Raw genomic sequence first — 19157 nt, forward strand, 5'->3', positions numbered from 1 at the left:
TAAAAACCTTTGAGCAGTGGCTTGCTACAGTTTGGCTCTGGAATGTGTGCTGAAGGGCCTTATGCTAAAGCTCTAGTCCCGCGCTGCAGTGCCACCAGGAGGAAGTATAGTCATTAAGAGATGGGGCCCAGGAGAGGTCTTAGGACACCAAAGGTGTCCCCTTAAAAATGCTGTGGGATCCTGATCTTTTCTTCCTTTTCTGCTTCTTAGCCTGCATACTTTTGTTCTGCATACTCTCCCATCATGATGAGCTACCTTGGGTCAGGCCCCAAAGCCCACAGGGTCCGTTGATCATGGATTAAAACTTCTGAAATTGTGAGCCAAAATATATCTTTTTCTTTTCTTTTTTTTTTTTAGAAATAAAAGGAGGAAAATACTAACAGACCGACAACGTTTTACAAAATAGCAAAGGATCAGTACAGACATTACAGAGTTACAAACAGAGTGGTATGGAATTAACAATGCTTATTGTATTACATATTGATATCTTCAATGTAGTTTCTCATGAAAACACATATAGACATACAAAGCTAATCAACCAATGCCTCACTGACAGTTTCTTTCAGCAAGGAAATACAGGACAGTAGAAATTGACTTATCTCAGGTATCTGTTACAGTGACTGAAAGCTAACACATACCTGGTGCATACTAAGTATCTAGTAAATGATATGCATTCTTGCTTTTCTTCTCTTTATCCCCATTCTAGATGAGAGGCTCTTAACCAGGATTCTGTTCTGTCCCTATAGACAAGTGAGAATGTCTGGAGACATTTTTGGTTCAGGGTGGAGGCATGCAGCTGACATCTAATTGCATAGAGGCCACTTATGCTATTAAATATGCTACAACGTGCAGGACAAATCCTATGACAAGACGTTCTCCAGATTTCAACTGTGCTTGGTTGAGCAATCCAGCTCTAATCTTGAAAAATAAGGCTTGGAGTATTTAATTAATTTGCTCAAGGCTGCTGGACTCCAAAACTTGTAGGTATACCCATTTTTCTCTATCAGTGAGATCACAGATAAACTTCTTAATGCTTCAGGAAATAAGGAAACATTACTGATAAATGAGTGATACCAGTTTTAAAGTACACATTTCTCTCCATTTTCTGTGAATGGAAGTCACAGGAAAAGAATATTCAAAATCTACCAATAAAACCTACTTGACTAAGAAGAATGCTCACTAATTTATTAAAGAAGACTCCCTAAGTAGCAGGACCTCAGCATGGTCACTTTGAAGACTCATATCCTACCCAGATTGGTTGTTCTCTATGGAAGGCTCTAGTCACAGTGCAGCCTAGAAGTAAGGAAGCATCAAGGAAAACACCACATCTCTCTTGGTTCCCAGTCCAGCTGGTAGAAGATGAAGAGCATTACCTTTTTTCCGAGATGGGGCATCCCTGTCTACTTCATCATCTTTCTTTTTATTTCCCAAGTCACTGGTGTTCACAGTCACGGTTGCCTTAATTTCCTGCTGGGCCAGCTTCATTCGGTCATAAAAGACCTTAAAGAACTTTTCTGACTTCTTATCTTCCGTCAGCCTGCAGAAAAAGGAGTGCTGCCAAAAAAAAAGAAAAAAAAAAAAAACAAACCATAGCTTTTCAGTGCAGTGACAGACCAGGTACTAAACCCCACATGAGATGCCCAAATTCAGCGGAGATCAGAGCCAGTTACAAATCTTACTAGTCTCTCCTGAGACCAAGGTTAACATGCTCCAGAGACCATCATTCTCTGTGGTCTAAGGCCTGAGGTTTTAACACAGAACCTTCCAAACAAACGTGCACAGAGCAGCCACAAAGGCTGTGGAATCTGCTGAAGTGTGGTGGGTAGACTTCAGCCGACTAAGAATAACCCTTACCACTCCTGTACACACACCAAACAACTCCAGAAACAATGGAATGGGAAAGTGTGTTTGTTTAATTTTTTGTGATACCAGGGATCAAACCCAGGATCTTGAACGTGCTAGCCAAACACTCTACCAATAAACTACATCTCCAGTCCTGGAAATGACTGCAGGGTGGTCCTGTTCAAGGACTTCTCCGTGCTCCCCTCCTGTGCACAGCCTGATAAGTGACATAGAGATGAGTCAGGTGTCCGATGCCCACAGGGGTCACTAACGGGTAAGGATGACACATCTGTAAGTCAGACTGACACACAGAAGTCAAAAGCGCTCAGGAAGACACATGATTATATTGTAGAAGCTCAGAGCTGGTGAAGAGGACACTGGGCTGGACTGATTTCAAAATCTTCATGAAAAAAGGGATTTTCAAATAAGACTTTAAAGGACAGATAAGAGTGGTTAGGTGAGAAAGCTCAAAGTTAACAGGTAGCTGCCTCTCGGATACACATTTGTTTTTGGACCTACTGCAAGCAAGAGTATGCATTGTTGATGTAAAAACACAATATGGTATCTCAACTTCAATTATGAGTATTCACTCCCCGCCCCCCCCCACCCCAAAAGTGCCACGCTGTTGTGAATTATTTACATAAAAATACAATATGGTAATTTCCAGAGGAACAAAACAAAGCTCCAAACAGTGTATCTGCTTCTCCCAGTGGGTCTTTCCGCCAATTTCATACCCTCCCATTTGGGAAGATGGAAAGTTTCCCTGTACAGGAAAGCCCTAGGCTTCCAATTCTGGAAAGAACTAAAATCCTACCAAGCCTTCAGTGGTCCCCAACTCCTCCCACGCTGGCCTATATACGCCCCACAACGCCTGATTCAGGACTCCCTGGAGAGCTGCCATGCTTCCCACCTGTCAACATGTCACTAGTCACTTCAACCCTTCTGGCCACTGGCCCACATGCCGCATTAACAAACATCTGTCCCACGTGCCCACAGTGAATTTCTTGATTGCGTCTTTTCTTCTCCCTCTCGCTATTCTTGACTTCTGGTTGTTTCTTACATACAACACAGGATCGATTCTTCCTACACGTGCTGTCTGGTTCTATCTTTTCTCCTCCATCTACTGCCGAATGTTCACAGACATCTCCCGGCTCCTTGATTGCTCAGCCTTATCATTCCACATGTCACGAAGTCCTCCAAGACTCCCACCACTGAACAGAGCTTAAACCCTGAGTGCCCTAGCTTGTCCTTTACTGCCTTTGGTTTACTGTCAGCTTCCTCCCATTCCATCCTTCCTTCCGCCTGCTACTGTGCAGCTGTCGTGAGTGTGCTGTGTTGGGTAGAAGAGAAATAATGGTGAACAAAAAGGACCCGGACTCTCCCCTATGGAACTGGCAGCCTGGTGAGGACAGAGAGTGGTGATTTGATTACCAGCCTGAAGGCCATTTACTAAAATAGACTTTTATCCCTGTGAAAGTGACCCAAGAGTCAGGAGATAGTTCTATAGCAGATACTCAATGCCACTGTCCTCTTCTCTTGCTGCCCCTGGCTCTTTGCATGGGCAGGCCCTTATCTTCTATTGTCATCACTAATGTCACCTTTCCAATGCGGCCATCCCTAAAGCAGCTCTCAGGCCAACCGCTTATCCTCACCTGCCTTGTTTTATTCTCTTCACACCAACAGCATGCTCTGAAACGACACTTGCATTCACTGTTTACCGGCTCGCTGTCCGTCTCATGCAGAGTGTAAACTCTACGAAGACGGGGGCCTCCCTGTGTGGCCGGCAGCTGCCTCTAGAACTCCTAGAAGGAGTCCAGCATGCAGTAGGCACTCCCTAATTATCTGGTTAAAGTCACTATGACCAAACATTTTATGGCTCCTTGTAACTGGTTCCCCCCAGTTAGATCCCTCCTCACTGCAATGGACCTGACAAAATACCACCAGATAAATTAATTCCGGAAAACTGTTCAAACAATAAGAATGCAAGTTCCAGATGTTCACAGCTTTTATAGCCAACGCATCCACAAACAAAATGAGACACGTGAGAATGAACAGTACAGCCTACAGTTGTCTGATAATGGGGGCTAGACTTCACACCAAGACAAACACTACCTCGGCCTACATCTGCAGTTGTAGGAGACTCTTCCCCGACTCTGTGGCCCCTACGGCCAATTTGCTTCGGCTGCTACCGCTGCATGGAGACCTCTTTAAAAGCATTCGGGGACAGTCTGGTCATTCAAGCAAACAAAAGTACTTTAATTAAAAAACAAACAAATAAATGAATGAAGTCTGCCCAATCTGTGCCAGTGCTGGGCAGCATATACACGGCTTGCTGCAAGCCACACTGCGTAACAGCCAGCCAGCCAGCCTTACCGACGTTACCCGACTCCTTCAGAGCAAGGAACGCTCTTCTGAAAGGACAGAAAGGCAAGGCCCTGAGGAGTCTGAGCTTCCGTACGTGTTTCTGCAGTGGCCAGGATGTTTATTTTGCATTATTTATTACCAGTCAGTCCCTCCAGGACCTGAAGCAGGTTTATCAAGAGAATGAGCTCCCTAAAACAATAAAATGGACAACAGATACAAGGAAGATACAAGGAAGCTTACAAACAAAATGAGGAGAGGGTGGTGATTGGAAGATGGGGCAGAGAGAATCCAAGGGAGACTCAGACTTGGCTCCAAGGACTCAGCAGTGAAAGGAGAGGCCTATCAGTTACAAAAAGGAACAATGCAATCAGTGCTCCAAAGAAAGGAAGCTTTTCTTAATGGAGCGGTCAGCAGGGCAGGCTTTCCAGTGACTGCTGGTCTGAATCCCAGGCCCCTCACCCACTTGCTCTGGGACTATGGGCAAGATGACCGGCCTCCCTGAACCCACACGAAAGGGATGCCACGGCCCAGGGCCTGACGGTACTAGCTCTGTGTTTCTGCTGCTATTACATAAGATGAACATGAAATGTCACAGTGCAGCAGCTCTGTGAGCAGTGAGGGGGGGATGGCACAGTGGTGAGAAAACTGTTTCTAGGGTCAGAGAGACCTAGGCTTTAGCTCCAGAACTTACTATCAAGTGTCACCCAAGAAAATGACAACACTTCTAAAACCCCACTCCTCACTGGCACAATGACAGCACTTGGTGGTGGTCTAAAGCCCCAAGGAGACCATCACAGTCTGCTTATGAGGCGCTAGCCACTTGGGGCAAACCTCCCCATGCATCACCTTCTACCAAGATTCTGATGAGCAGTGATGATCACTACTCCTTTTTGAAAGATGTGGGCACCTTAAAGATAGTGTTGGTTACCTGGTCTACTATAGCCCGGGGACATTCAAACTCACTTTGAAAAATGTAATCTCACCAGGATACCCAGGTAGAGTGAGGCAAGGCAAGTGGGGCCAGAGGTCAGACCTCAGGTTGGGCCCAATAATGGTAGTGGGGAAGGAAAGCAACTGTCTCCAGGAATAAAGCACAGGGTCCTCTGTAAGAGAAGTGAAAGCTGAGGGCCACATGGGTGAAGAACTAAGAAGCTTCCCCCACAGAAGAACAGGGTGGCACAGGAGGGCCCTCAAGCAGGGCTTCTGTTATAGCCTGTGGCTACGGGAGGTGTTCACATGCTCCTCTCTGGTGCCCGGTGCCATCTCAACTCAGAGAGATCAGGCCCTACGAGTCCATGGATCTGTTCTCTAATCCTTTCTGCAATAAACTGCTCTCAGCACCTGAGGGAGGAGAGAGAAGCACTGCCTCAGGGCTGTCACTCTAGGTATGCCCCAAGGCCAGAGCAGCCAGGCACATGTGGGCCCTAGCCCTCAGCTCCACCGGACTTCCTGCCCGCTCCCTCCCTGAACCTATTCCCATCCATCACCCCTTCCCCAAACCCAAGAGCCAAAAGTCACAGAGATTATACTTTCCAAAGTTTTCATGCCACCCCACTTGGCAGGTGTGAGGGAAATCTGGCCCAGAGCAGGCAAAGTTACCAGACTAATGGCAAGACATACCAAAAGGACAGTTGCCTCAAGGGATATGATGGGAAAAAGACTACCAAAGGGATCAAAGAACTTTCCAGAGGGAAGGAAAAGTCTTCCTTAGGGTAGTAGTAGTCAGTTCTGACAAATGTCAGGAAAATGGCCCCCGGAGATGTCCACACCTTAACCCCTGGAATCTATGAGTGCTGTCACCTTACAAAGTAGAGTGGAATGTCACTCATATGCCAGAGCAGAATTAAAGTACCAGATAAAATCAAGGATGCTAATTAGCTGACCTTAAAGTGAGGAGATAATCCTGGATTATTCAAGGTGATCACAAGGGACCTGAAAAGTGGAAGAGGGAGGCAGGAGAGGAGAACACAGAGAAGCAATGTGAGAAGGACTCAAATTTCCACCGATAATTATGAAGATGGAGGAGGGGGCCACAAGCTGAGGAATGTGGGTGGCCTTCAGGAGCTACAAAAGCTAGAGAGTGGATGCTCTCCTGGAGCTTCCAGAAAGGAACACAGTCTGACTGACACCTTGATATGAATCAATTAAGATTTGTGTTGAACTTCTAAGATAATAAATCTGGTAACTTGAATTCAATGTGGCAACTGTTAATAGCAGCCACAGAGTATAATTATAATAGGTATAAAACCATTTGTCATATTTAATCAAGTGCTACTCAAAATCTGTGCATTTACTGTATGTGAACTACAGTACAATAAAGAAAGGAGGAAAAGAAGCTTTGCTTTGCTTCTAGAAGGTTGGGGAACTACATAAAGTTGTGGCAGACTAGGGGCCACCCTCAACAGCTGCCTTGCCACCTCAGGGAATGGTGTCTGCCCGCCGACCTTCCTCACCCTGCTGTTATCTCCGAATCACATTTGATTCCCAAGCCCTTTTCACAGATGCTGTCTCATCAGCATCTGAGAAGATCGCCAACATAGATACATCATTCATAAACCTGTCATATTTCAGATGAGAGAGCTGGGGTCAGGGGAGGTCAGCGGCTTGTGGCAGAGTCCCAACAAATCCTCAACCTCCCCACCTGCATTTTACCCACATGAAGATAACCAGACTCACTGGCCAGGCAGGAGGTAAAGCCTGGTAAAGTGAAGGAAACAAAGCTGGCACAGGTGGGGGGGAGTAGATCTTCAGTGCCAGTCCCAGACACTCCTGACAGCAGGTCTGTGTGGACCACGCTTGAGGGAAGGAAGTGGGGTGAGGGGCGGGCGAGGAAGTGACCGCTGGCCCTGGCTATCTCGAGAGCAGAGGTGGGAGGGGAAGCAGGCATGACTGTGGTCAGCCAAGCTTCAAAACAAAACAAACGAAAGCGTAAGAGAATGCTGAGCACAGAACGTTAAAGGTGGAGACGGTCTACTACAGCAATTTCTAAACATTTCCTTTGCAGCCACAACCCAGTTCTTTCCTCTCTCCAAATACCATATTCTACAAAGACCTCATCTATCACAGAAGAGAGCAGAATGGCTCAATTTGAAACATGTTGTCAGGATCCTCCCTCGTGCCACAGAAACTCCTCCTTAGAACAAACCCCAGCACTCCACAGAACAGCACTTGCAAACCAGGTCAGTACATCCCCTCCATACGCTACAGATGAGGAAATCGAGGCCCTGACAGGAAAAAGGCTCGCTAAGGACACAAGGAGACGGCCCCTGCCCCCATACGCACACCAACTGCCCCAGCCAGCTCCCTCTGGCCAGGCTGGGCTGTGCTCAATTGAAACAATAGCCTTAGCTGACAGTCCTGGTATCTCATCATGGCCAGGTACACACAGTATTTTCTGCTGGAGCTGACTGAGCTAGACAGGGATCAACAAGTCAAGGACTTAGATTAGAAAAATAATAATGAATCTATCTTTACATATCGGTCTTGAAAATAAGAAGATATTGCTTAATCAACGTGGTGGCCACCCACTCTGCCCTCCCAAGTACTTGTAAAGAGGTGGAACCTGTTTAATGGCAAGAGGTACTCTATGGTTAGGGTCTAACAGACAAGGAGCACCTGGCAGACAGCCAGAAGACAGTGGACAGCAAGGGTCGGGTACACACTCCTTTCTTTGGTGTAAGAGATCACAATTCCAATTAAACTGTGTAGCCAAGAGATCATGGGGAGAATAATGAGAGATATACACTATCCCCTGAACACACACCCAGGAAAATAAGCGAATGAAAGGCAAATATCTGCCTCATCTTTGACAGAGCTGAAGAGCTTCACGGGAAAACACAGGTTTACACTCCAAGGATCACGGCACTTCCTGGAATGTGAGCCAGCCTGCTTGCATGTGCCTTGTGTGGGCATCTCAGCTGTGGGACAGCGCAGCAGCAGGAAACCGAGGGAGATATGATCCAGAAGAGTTCCTGGTGGGAGCAAGGGATGGCTAAGAAATGAGCAGCTGAGAGCCAGAACACCCATAGGACTTTGAGCCTTCCCCAAGGACAGCATCTCCACCCTGTGGCTGGCCCACCTTCTAAAGCACTTGCTGTGGCTTTGAAAGGATCCAGAGAATTAGATTTTCCATCTGACTGCTTCGTAAGACGTGACCCTGACCAGCAAAGCCTATGACGTTCACCGTGCACGCTCGCTTATGTGCTGCAAAATGAATTAAGTCCTAAGGCTAAGTCCAAGAATTTTAAAAATGTGGCTGCTGAACAGGGAGTCAACAAATTCTTTCCTAGAGTCTTTGATTTTTCTCTTTTCACACCAACTCTGGGACTAGAGAGGAGAAGTCTCAACGAAACCAATTCACTCCCATCCTTAAGAACAAAGTAACATCAATGGCCTCTAAAATATGAGGTGTATGTTGGCTCTCTTCCTCCACTTGTGATTGACTGAGAATTGACTACTTCCTGGAGCCCCTCTGTCAATTACACATAATGAATGGCAACTGAACATTTCCAACTTGCCGAGCAAAGCCTGAGTTTTAGTCCTCATTACCTCTTTTAATACACATTCTCATAACTAGCCCATGAGGTAGGTGCCATTATTGTCCCCAGAGTTGAGGAAACCAAGGCACAAAGAAGTTAAATTACTTGCCAGGCCCTGCATCCTGTCAGTGGTTACCCCACAGTCAGCCCCATGCACCCGATGCCTCAACTTATGCCCACAACTACCAGTTTTGTTAACTGTCAGCTGAGCAAGAATCTGTCAGACTTTCAAGAGGAAGGGAATAACAGGAAGGAAGGAGGAGGAGGTCAGGGAGTACTGGGGCGATGGACGTGATCAAAATATGTTACGTGGACACATAAAAATACCACACTGAAACCTAATATTTTATAAAATTAATATGCACTAATAAAATAATATTAAAGCCTTTCATACTCTGAACAGTGTTTGGCTTTTTATAATCCAACCTGGCTTAGTCTCCAAGTCTCTCAGAGACTATGCTCATAATGAAGAACCACTGTGATAGCGACACACAGGAAGGCTTCAGTTTTCCCATAAAATCTGGTATGTTTATTAATATGGGCTCCCAAACAATCTTTTAAAGGTCTGCCAGGGCTAGCTTACAAACAGTTAAGAAAATCACTGTCACACAAGGATTGCTGTAGGCCTTGAGTCTTTTTCTTAGAAACCACCAAGGATAGTAATCACAATTCAAAGCTCAGAAACAACAACCTAGGTAATAAAACACACCTGGTCAGGCCCAAAATGCCTGGAGAGCTGGCAGGTAGCCTTGGGTCCTCTCCCCTAATCTCATGACCCTGAGCAATTTACCGACCCTCGGGGGTTCTTTACCCAAAAAGGAGGATAGTACCACTGCCTTGTCCTCACTGTATGGAATCTAGGGGTCCTTTAAGGGTTCAGTAAAGAAAAGTGAGAAATCTTTGGTGACTGCTAAGCTTTATTCAAATGCTAGGTGACAGTATGTGAAACAATAATATCCTTTTCAAAGGAAAGACATGGAACACAAGCAGACCCCCATATGAGCTGAGTGTTGTGTGATGACCCAAGTACAGTATCCAAATAATAGCCAGTGATAAACAATTCCAGCTGGTTGTGGTAGGTCAAGGTGGCCTCCATACTGACAACAAAAACAATGATCAGCAATTCCCAGTAGCTGCCACAATATAGGAAGCTTAAAAAATCTGACTGCAATTTATTAGCTATAGAAATCATTCTGATTTCCACTCACATAAACTTAAATACCTTTGCTTTCACTTTTCAAAGCAAAACATTCAAAGGCAGACTACAAGCTTGGTGTCAGACCCTGCACCTCCTTCACAGTCCCAAGTCTTTCAACATGAAAATTTCCCCACTTTTGTCAACTCCTCTTGGCCACAGGAAATGCTGGACATGAGAAAAGTGTCTAGTAATAAAACTGAACACTGAGAATTGAACACTCCCTGGCAAACATCATCACTCATTTCTCCAAGAAGAAATGGTTTTGCAAGATTTGATAGGTTTCAACCAATCAACATATGGAGCTTTCACTTTGGCAATCTCTGAGGATGTTTCCAGCTTTAATGAATTCAGCAATAAAATAAATTTTAAAGTGGAAAGGGAGGAAGCAATGAAATGGACCAAGCGTGAACTGGAAAGGCATCAACATGTCAACTTAATTTTTAGACACAAGGTCCTCCCTCATCCAAATTGTGGAGCCATTATTGGATGCTTACAGACAAACGCCCTGTTTCAACTATCCTGCCAGGCCAGAGTAGGAAGAGCTCACGTTCCCGCCCATTGTTTACTCCTGATGCCACAGAGAAGGCATGGGAGACAAGAAGACCTTCAGTCAGAAGGGACATAGGGCTCTGCAGTCAAGGTCAAAGCAGTGGACCTTCATGATGCTTTTCCTGTTGAATTAATTCAGTTTTTAGCACGCAGCAAAGTTCACAACCTGTTTTAAAGAAACATTTCTTTTTTTCTGAGAGAGAAACATATGTCTTCTATCTCCCTGGGTCCACGAGAGCTACTGCTTGCTGGGAAGCTCTGTTTTATGTGATAAGCAGTAAGGCTCCCTGTGTGGGTCAGAACACCAACACATATTTATACCACACACATTCATCATCAACATCTCAACCCACAAACTGTACTTCCTAAACAACAACATACAAAAGGCATTATATTACTAAGTCTCTGTAAGCTGTCAGCCATCACTGTCTCTAGCAATATTTAAACAGTAAAATCAAACAGATTTCAGGGAAGTGGCCTAGCCATTGCTCTGGAAAATCCTGTTCATCTGAGCCAGGAACAAGAACCCAAATTTTCTCTTGGTTCAATTATCAAAGCTTCTATGGATTTCAAAGGTCAGGATCTTTCATGGGGACTCACTGACATAACTCTCTTCTGGCCAAAGACATAAAGGGGAAAAAAAAAATCCAAAGACTCCAGGGAAAAACAAAGATGACCAATGGAATCTAAAACTGCTATAAGCTATATCATTAAAATAACATAAAACAGATACAATCCCAAAATTTCATAAAGTAGGAGGGAAATATGAGAGAGATCCCTTAGCAACCTTCCACAAGTCTAAGAAGGTGTTTGGGTGCCTCTTTAAGTGGATTTGAGGCATTTTTTTTTCAAAGGCACTATAAATCTAGATAAGTTCTCAGGAAAGATTTGGGCTAAAAAGTGCTTAGGAAGGCCTGAGAACCTCAGTCTGGACATCTCAACTAGAGAAGAAAATGAACAGCAGTTTGAATTGTCGTGGCCTGCAGGGGCCCTTGGGGTTGATTCTGTTCTCAACAAGTATCTTCTGGAAGTTTGGGTGAAACTCTCCAGTGGCTCAGAGGCTTGCCGTGTAGGAGCTGTTGGAAGGAGTCCATGGAGACCTTTTCATCAGGCCTCCAATCTGTATCATGAGACCTGAAAAGGAAAGTACTCAAGATACTTGTAAAACTACACCACCGAGAAATGTCCTGTCATCAGCCCAGAAGGGTGCTAGGGAGACGCATTCTCATCTGGAAGGAAGGCCTGGTACCGACGGCCTAGCCATGGCTGGGTACAGCTCCATCTCACAACCACAGGGGTCGATCTGCCTGACAGAAAAAGAGAACTAGAGCAGGAATTGGAGGATCTGAGAAGCTGATCTTTGGGACAAACGCTCTGGGTCAAGTGTTCATCCTGTGTACCTGAGGACCTGTGTATCTAAAGCTCCAAGGTTTCCAGGGAACCTGATGTAAAATTTACATCAAGGCCAAGAACAATCCTTGGCCCAGGCATTTGTTTGTGTGTGGTAAAGTCAAAGGGCCGAGAATGACCACTGTATCCTGTATTCTCAGCAAAGTAGAGATGTGTGAATAGGGGCTGACTTAGGAATTGGGTAGATGTGGACACGTTGTTGGTTAACATCCAGATTCAGCTTCTTCACCTGTAATGGGGGAAGGAGGATGATAAGAACCACATGAGAGGCCTATTGCATGGCATGAAGAAGGAAATGCAGGTGAGAGCACCAGTGCACCTGACACCTGGCAGGAATTCCACAGCAGCCATGCGGCTCTCCCTGTTCACAACTCATGTCACCGTGACAAGTCTACTCAACCAGAAAATCCCAAAAGAAAAGTAAATATACCCTGGACCAAAAGAGGCAAAGACACTGGCTCACAAACAGCACAACATCAGCCCAAGGAGCACCTTTTTGATGGAGACAGAGGACCCATAGTCACCCACAGTCACACGCAGGTGCTTTGCTGAAGTCACTCTCAGACACAGCCAAGTCTGTGTCCCACGGGAGACACTCTGGGACTTCTGCAGCTCCCAGTCCTGAGGCCTATTTCACTGCATGCTGCCCATCACATAATGTCCTGGCAGCCACAGATATACCTGACAGTAAAAGTGCAGGTGGCCAAATGGATAGAGGTGGAGAGGATGAAATTACACAGCACCCCTGTGTGTGAGCGCTGCTCAATATATTATGGCCCTGGCAATAGCAACGTATATCCAAGCAGGTCACAGGTCACAGCCAACTTGTGCCCTTAAGAAGCACTGACTAGGGGCTGGCAGAGACTGCAAAGATCACCTAACCCAGCCTCTCACCTGATGACCAGCACATTACCGTGCCTTACCGTGCCTGAGCAGTTAGCCCGCCACTCCCTGACCTGCCCAGTGCTCTCACCGCGGCAGGCTCATTGGCTCCTCCAGCACGCCGAGCCCACGGAAGCCTGTCTGTCTAGAATGCTCCTGTCCTCCATTCTTCCCATCTGCTAGGTCTCAGGTGGCATCTTCTAGAGAATCCTCCCCTGGCCACTCTGCTTGCTTTTCCATCTCACTCTTCCATTTGTGACATACTGGATTATTAGTTGGTTTCCTTGCCATCTCTCCCACTGGACTGCAAGCTCTTGGATGGTAGGGCCCAGACTGAGCTCATCCCCAGCTGTATCATAGCTCCCTCACAGATGCTCAATAAATATGTACTGTATTAATAAATGAACAATAATCCTGAAGGAGGTATAAGTAAACCGTAAGCTTTGCATTTCTGGCAACTGAAGTTTAATTCAATGACCAGAAGCTCCCTCTACGTGAATGCTCAAAGTTGTGCTAAATGGGGAAAATGCATCATGTCAGGGACCAGTTAAAGGTGGATGGTGTGTTGGCACCTTTCAGAGGCTTATCATGTTTTTTGCTTGTAATTGTGAAGGGCTTAGCTTGGTTGGGGATCCTTAAGCCATCTACTTAACTGTTAACTACGTTGGCTGCACTGACACATCTACTTGCATCATTGATGATAGAGCAGAAAGGACAGTCATTTATGGGCCTTTCAGCTCAGAACCTGGCTTCTTCCCTAGGCTTGACAACTACATGCTCTGGGCCAAACAATTTGTAAGCTTGTGTTATGAAGACACTAATAAAACATGTTTCTCAAACAACTTATGGTGAGGGCAACTGGAACACATCTTCCTTGAGTTCTAATATAATGTTTCTGAAGCCTTGAATTCAGAGGGAAATACATGGCATAAAGAGTTCGGTGTATAGGACCAGAACCTCCAGTATCTGAGCCCAGCTGACAAGTCAAGCTTAAAACCGAGGATAGGAAATTGGTAAAACATTGAGGACTGCTGACACTTTCAGAAAAGAACCTAGGGGCTGGGGATTTAGCTCAGCGGCAAAAGCGCCTGCCTGGCAAGCGCAAGGTCGTGAGTTCGGTTCCCGGTACCGGAGAAAAACAAAACAAAACAAAAAAAAAACAAAAACAGAAAAGAACCTAAAGGACCTCAGGAAATAAAAGTGTGCATAGATTTCTCAGTGGAAAGGAGATACGAGGCTGAAGAACCAGAGCCAGCTGTGAATGCCCGTAGATTTTCACAGGTAGAGGTTTCAGATTTGTGTGTGTGGCTCTGAATGTTCTCACATTAGGAATCAAACTGCTGACCATTTCTTAATGAGAAGCTAGTCTCAAGGCCGGGTGTGGGGGTGAGGGCAACTCAGTAGCAGAACATGTGCCTCGCATTCACAAAGCCCTGGGTTCCATCCCCAGAGCCACACACACACACACACACACACACACACACACACACACACAGCCTTCAACCATAAAACTAGCTCTGCTGGAAGAGTTCCAAAGGGAAAGTCCCTCCTGTTACACAGAGGAAAAAAAAATTACCTACGTGGTCTGGAATCTGGGGATATTTTATGCAGATGTCTGTAACAGAAGTTAATAGGGGAAAGTCAGCCTGCCTTTGATTATTCAAACAGGCTACTGCTATTAAGGATTGCACAACTCTTCACCAAGGCAGGGGTGGGGTTGGCCTTTTTCTTTCCTTTTTAAGCCATCCAAATGGAAATACTCATTCTTTTCTAAGAACTTTTTATTCTACCTCCCTACTCACATTTGTTAAATGTCTCTGCTGTGGTGGGAGACTGACAGACAACACAAAGCCATCTCAGAAGGCTCCATGGCCTCCTTCAGAGCAGCCAGGGTGGCAGGCTGCACTCCCAGGCAGCCGCAGAGTTCTCAGGACTACATGTTTGGTTTCCCTGCCGACAATCTGATAGAGCAACCGCTGGGGTGTGTTTATGTGTGTGCATGTTGAGTGTGTGCACGCACGTAGGTACTTGAAGGGCTGGGGATTGAATCGAGGGTCTCCCACATGCTAAACACAGGTTGCACTAGAGAGCTACACCCTATAACAACAATTTTTTTAAAAAAATTTGGTTGAGTCCTTTTAACCAGCAACCTGCAGGTAAAGAGAGATGCCAAACTCCAGGAATTAGCACTGTGGGACAAACCTATCCTCTTGCTTTTCTTCTCTTTTTCTTTTTTAAGAGTAGGAAATTTGATTAGGGAAAAGGAATGGGGACTAGGAACACTCTGGAGAGGCAGGAGGGGTCCCTAGTGTGGGCTGCCCCCTGTTGTTTTTATGTGGTTGGCTCTACTGTTTAATCCACCAGAGGAGATAGAAGTCACTCCGCCCAGGGCAAGAACAGAGGAGGAAGTAAGAAAACACAAACAGTCCTGCTCCTCCAGGGCAAATGCCTGTGGACTAATGACTAGCCTGAGAAGGAATGAATCCACCTGGTTCCGGAGCAAACCAGCAAGGCAGAGAGAGCTTCTATCAGGCCAGACAAGTAGAGAAAGGAGGATGGGCCCATCCAGTGGAGACAGTGGTTATAAAAATACATGGGAAAAGTAACAGGGGAGAGTTGGAAAAATACACCTTAGGAAGAGCTCTTCTAATGTCCTGGAGCTCCATAATGCCAGGAGCTCTTGAGGGGGGAGAGGAAAAATACTCTGTTTCCGGAGGCAGCTCCAAGAAATCATAAGTAGGTGTGAGAAACAAGGAAGCTTATGGACTAAAAAGAAAATAAGGGGGAGGGGGAGTAAGGGAAAGGGGGAGTGAGATCTTTGAGAGACAGGGGAATTAAAAACACCATGGTAACAACTCAGTCCACCTACCCTGGCCGCCTACCCACAGCCAGATTCTTTACTGACGCATTTGAGAACAAGCTGGTTCCTACCAGCTCAGGAAGGTGAGCAAACCCAGAGAGCTCATTAAATCCCCGCACAGAGAGAGACTCTTGTCTGCCTGCAGATAGTGAGCAAGGAGGATATAAATAGAAGTTATATAACATCTCTTTGTTGATTCCTGCGCTCACCAAAAACATGCAGCATGACCTGGTTTTTCTTCAGAGTTTCCCTCGGTCTGCTAGTTGAGGATTCTGATCCAGTTAGGAACTGTCTTAAAATTTAAACAGCAGAATACAGATTTCCAAGGTAAGGGAACTCAGAATATGCAGCCAGGTTTAGAACCCCAGGGGTCAGGTCCTCCTCCTCAGGTATAAAGAAAACCCACTAGCAGTAAACATATTTAAAATCAGGTAAGGAATCTTGTGGCTTCCTCTCAGAACACTTCCTGATTAAAATTAAGTAGTAAACTTAACATCCCAGAGGAAAGAATAATGAAAATGGCATCTTGGGTTTTCTGGAGGAGGCTGGAGCACTAGATCTAGATCTGTAAGACTAGCAGATAGTTTCTAGATCCCTCCAGGCATAATCAGCTGTCTTGTCCTCCTCAACAGGCAAGACAATAGTGGAAAAGGACTGAAAGGAACTCCTCCTTAAAGACACCCATATAAATGTGTGCCCAGCAAAGCACAAGCCAAATGCCCTGAGATCCAGTCCATCCTGGCCAAACCACTCAGTGCCTGTCCAAGCTTATGCACAGTCTCACCTCTGTGTCAGCAGGAGTGTGCACGCCGGGAAGCCCCATGACTATGACTTTGTGTCTAACCTGCTGATGCCGCCAAACTGTTTAGAAAACTGTTTCCATGGAACTTTTCCCCAACAAGCATTCTTCAAGATGCATTACAGGTACAGGAGAAGGTAATGCCCTTGGGCTCAGTAAGCTTTCTGTGAGTCTTAGCATGGAGGCTCAAGCTAGGAAAACTTAAAACCTATATAGCAAAGTTTCAAAAGCAAGTGTTTTCAAGGGTCAGGGAGGAGGCCTTGGTCAAATTCGCATGTGAGGGGATTTGTTGACCCCAGAATTTATGGGGGCCTCACTTAAGCATTCAAATTCTATAGGCAGTGTTTCCAGTGCATGTAACTTCTGTGGTAAACAAAATACTCTGTGACCTGAGCAAAAGATGCTGTGGCTGTCATGCCTGCAGTGGCATTTCCTTTCTCATCAGAACAAGGTGATCAAAAATGCAGCAATGCACTCATCAGGCAGGGAATTGGGTATTAAATGTGGGAAAGGAAAGCCAGCCCCATGAATTAGTAATTTGCTATTACAGTATTAAAAGTGTCTAGATGACTCACACAATGACCAGAATAAAGAGTTTGTTGTTGTTTTGTTTTTAGTTTAAGATAAAAAATCAGCAAGAAGTGCTCACGGTTACCTAATACAAACCTTCCTCTAGCACGTGAGGAACCAGACTTAGAACCGAAAGGAGTTGTTGATGAAACAAGGCAAGAGGCCAAGTCCCCTGCCCAGCTCCTGGCCTGTGGTCACGTCACTGACGCCTGTCAGCCCATCTCTCAACTCAGCCCCACTGCCCCAGGGCCTTCCCCTGTTCTAAATCCCACAAAGAAAAGCAGGTTCTCCCTTCTGTAGTAGGAGAGTGAGGATCTGGCAGGAACTAGTACATCTTCATGTGCCCATATAGCAATGTTGCCAGGTAACAAATGTAGAAATGTACTCTGAAAACTGTATGTGACAATATACAACCTCCGCTCTACAGCTGATAACCGAGGGAGTGTTAAAACACCATGTTCTCTTAACACTTGGGCTTTTGGTGTGAAAATAAAATTAAATGGGATACTTCCTCTTGTAAATATAAGACAGGCATACAACTCACACACCCAACCACAAACTGGAAATAGTAGAGGGGTTTTGAAACAGCCATCTGCAGCACATCCCAGCTTTCCCTCGCTCCCTGAGATGAATTCCAGAAAACCCTCTGGGCAAAGCCTTTCTTACGGCCAGGACAAGTTCACTTTCAACCAAAGAAACCTACTCATAAGGATACCAGCAGAAATTACAGAAAAGCTTATAGCTTATAATAAAACGAAACATGCTTATATTATGTGGGCTCATATTTCTACCTTTAAAAGTCATTGGTGAGCCAAGCAGTGACTACTCGCTTCATAGATCAAGTAACCAGCACCTCCTTCTCCTACCCTGAAATGATAAGATAGCCAGGGAGCACCCGTGTGATCATGGTGCATTGTCTCGCTCCCGTCGTATTGGACCCATGTAAGTGAAAGGTTTTGCAGCATGGTAGACGGAGCAGTTTTTTGTGCGAGACAGATCTATGTTCAGTTCCCAGCTCTGCAACCAGATGAGTAAGATACACAGCTCTTCTGAGACTCAGTTTCCTCATCTGTAATTGGGGCTACCCTACAGAGCCCAGATAAATTTCATTAATAACATATCTTTGGACTTGATAATGGAAAGAAGTCCTGCCTTCTTTTCCCTTCTGCAAAACATGAATACTCTTCAACAGTGATTCCGATATGGGGAGAACCCAGTACATTTAGCTTCTTTGTGTAAAATGGGCAAAAGCTGAGCTCTAATAAGCTTCACGTTATATATGAGTAAAAAAAAAAGTCAACTGGTAATATAACCTAACTTTTCACAAGAGCTTTAATTAAATGAGCTGCTCTCACTCGTCATGTAGGGGAAGTTATTCTGGACAGCCTTCTTGTCATTAACTTTGATAGACCTGGGAACCAGGAACTTGCTGGAGGGGAAGGAGCATGTATAGGACATATTTTTGTCTGGCAAAAGGGAGATGCCTCATCTGAAAGGAAAAATCTTTCAGGTTCCTCCTTTGTCATCCCATAGCTGAGTTTAGAAACAAGTCAATACACTGACCACTGGAGCTCTTTTGATGTCTCTGGAGGGCAAAGTGTCCTCCAAAGAGAGCCCACCACCAAAGGGAACTACAAAGATAAAAGCCACAGAGTCCACTTTGAGGGCAAACAAAAGCAAGGTCCCTGTTGAGGGTGCAGGCCAGTTTGGTGCTGGAGAAATTGGTGGAGGTTTCTCACACAGAAAGGCAGCCATGCAGAGAGGCTGAAATTCAGGCTCTGGCAGGAAGCAGCCCTGACACAACTCCCAGCTACCTGTGATTCTCAGCAAGTGCCTTGACCTCTTGGATCCTGTTTCCTCATCAGCAAAAAGAGGTCATGGCACTGTCTAATGCAAAGGGTCCCCCATGAAGAGATGAACTCAGGCAGAAAGAGTTCTTAGCCTGGCTTCTGGCACATGACCGCTTGGATTTCAGTACTCATTAGGAGCTTTCACTATTAAAAGAGGAGGAAATAAGCCCATGGGATAGCTCTGGTATCACAAGGCTGCTTTTTCAAATCGACAGTATAGTGTATATTCCTTTTTCTTGGCCGCAGATAAACTTCTCTTCCCTTCCCCGCCTAGGAAAGTACCCCATTAAAATGG

General features: G+C 45.5%; 1 protein-coding gene across 7 annotated transcripts in view; it reads right to left on the minus strand.

Annotated features, from left to right (window-relative positions):
• Window positions 1–19157, minus strand: part of LOC102003352 (inositol 1,4,5-trisphosphate receptor type 1) — a gene marked incomplete in the record, with an annotated part of 324788 nt that overhangs the window by 72221 nt on the left and 233410 nt on the right. For all 7 annotated transcript variants that reach the window (XM_013513715.1, XM_013513713.1, XM_013513710.1 and 4 more), the window contains 1 exon segment: window positions 1374–1554. In XM_013513715.1, coding sequence (XP_013369169.1) covers window positions 1374–1554 — 181 coding nt within the window.

This window comes from Chinchilla lanigera, unplaced genomic scaffold (assembly GCF_000276665.1).
Source record: "Chinchilla lanigera isolate Chin_1 unplaced genomic scaffold, ChiLan1.0 scaffold00020, whole genome shotgun sequence".
In the NCBI taxonomy this organism is placed as follows: Eukaryota; Metazoa; Chordata; class Mammalia; order Rodentia; family Chinchillidae; genus Chinchilla; species Chinchilla lanigera.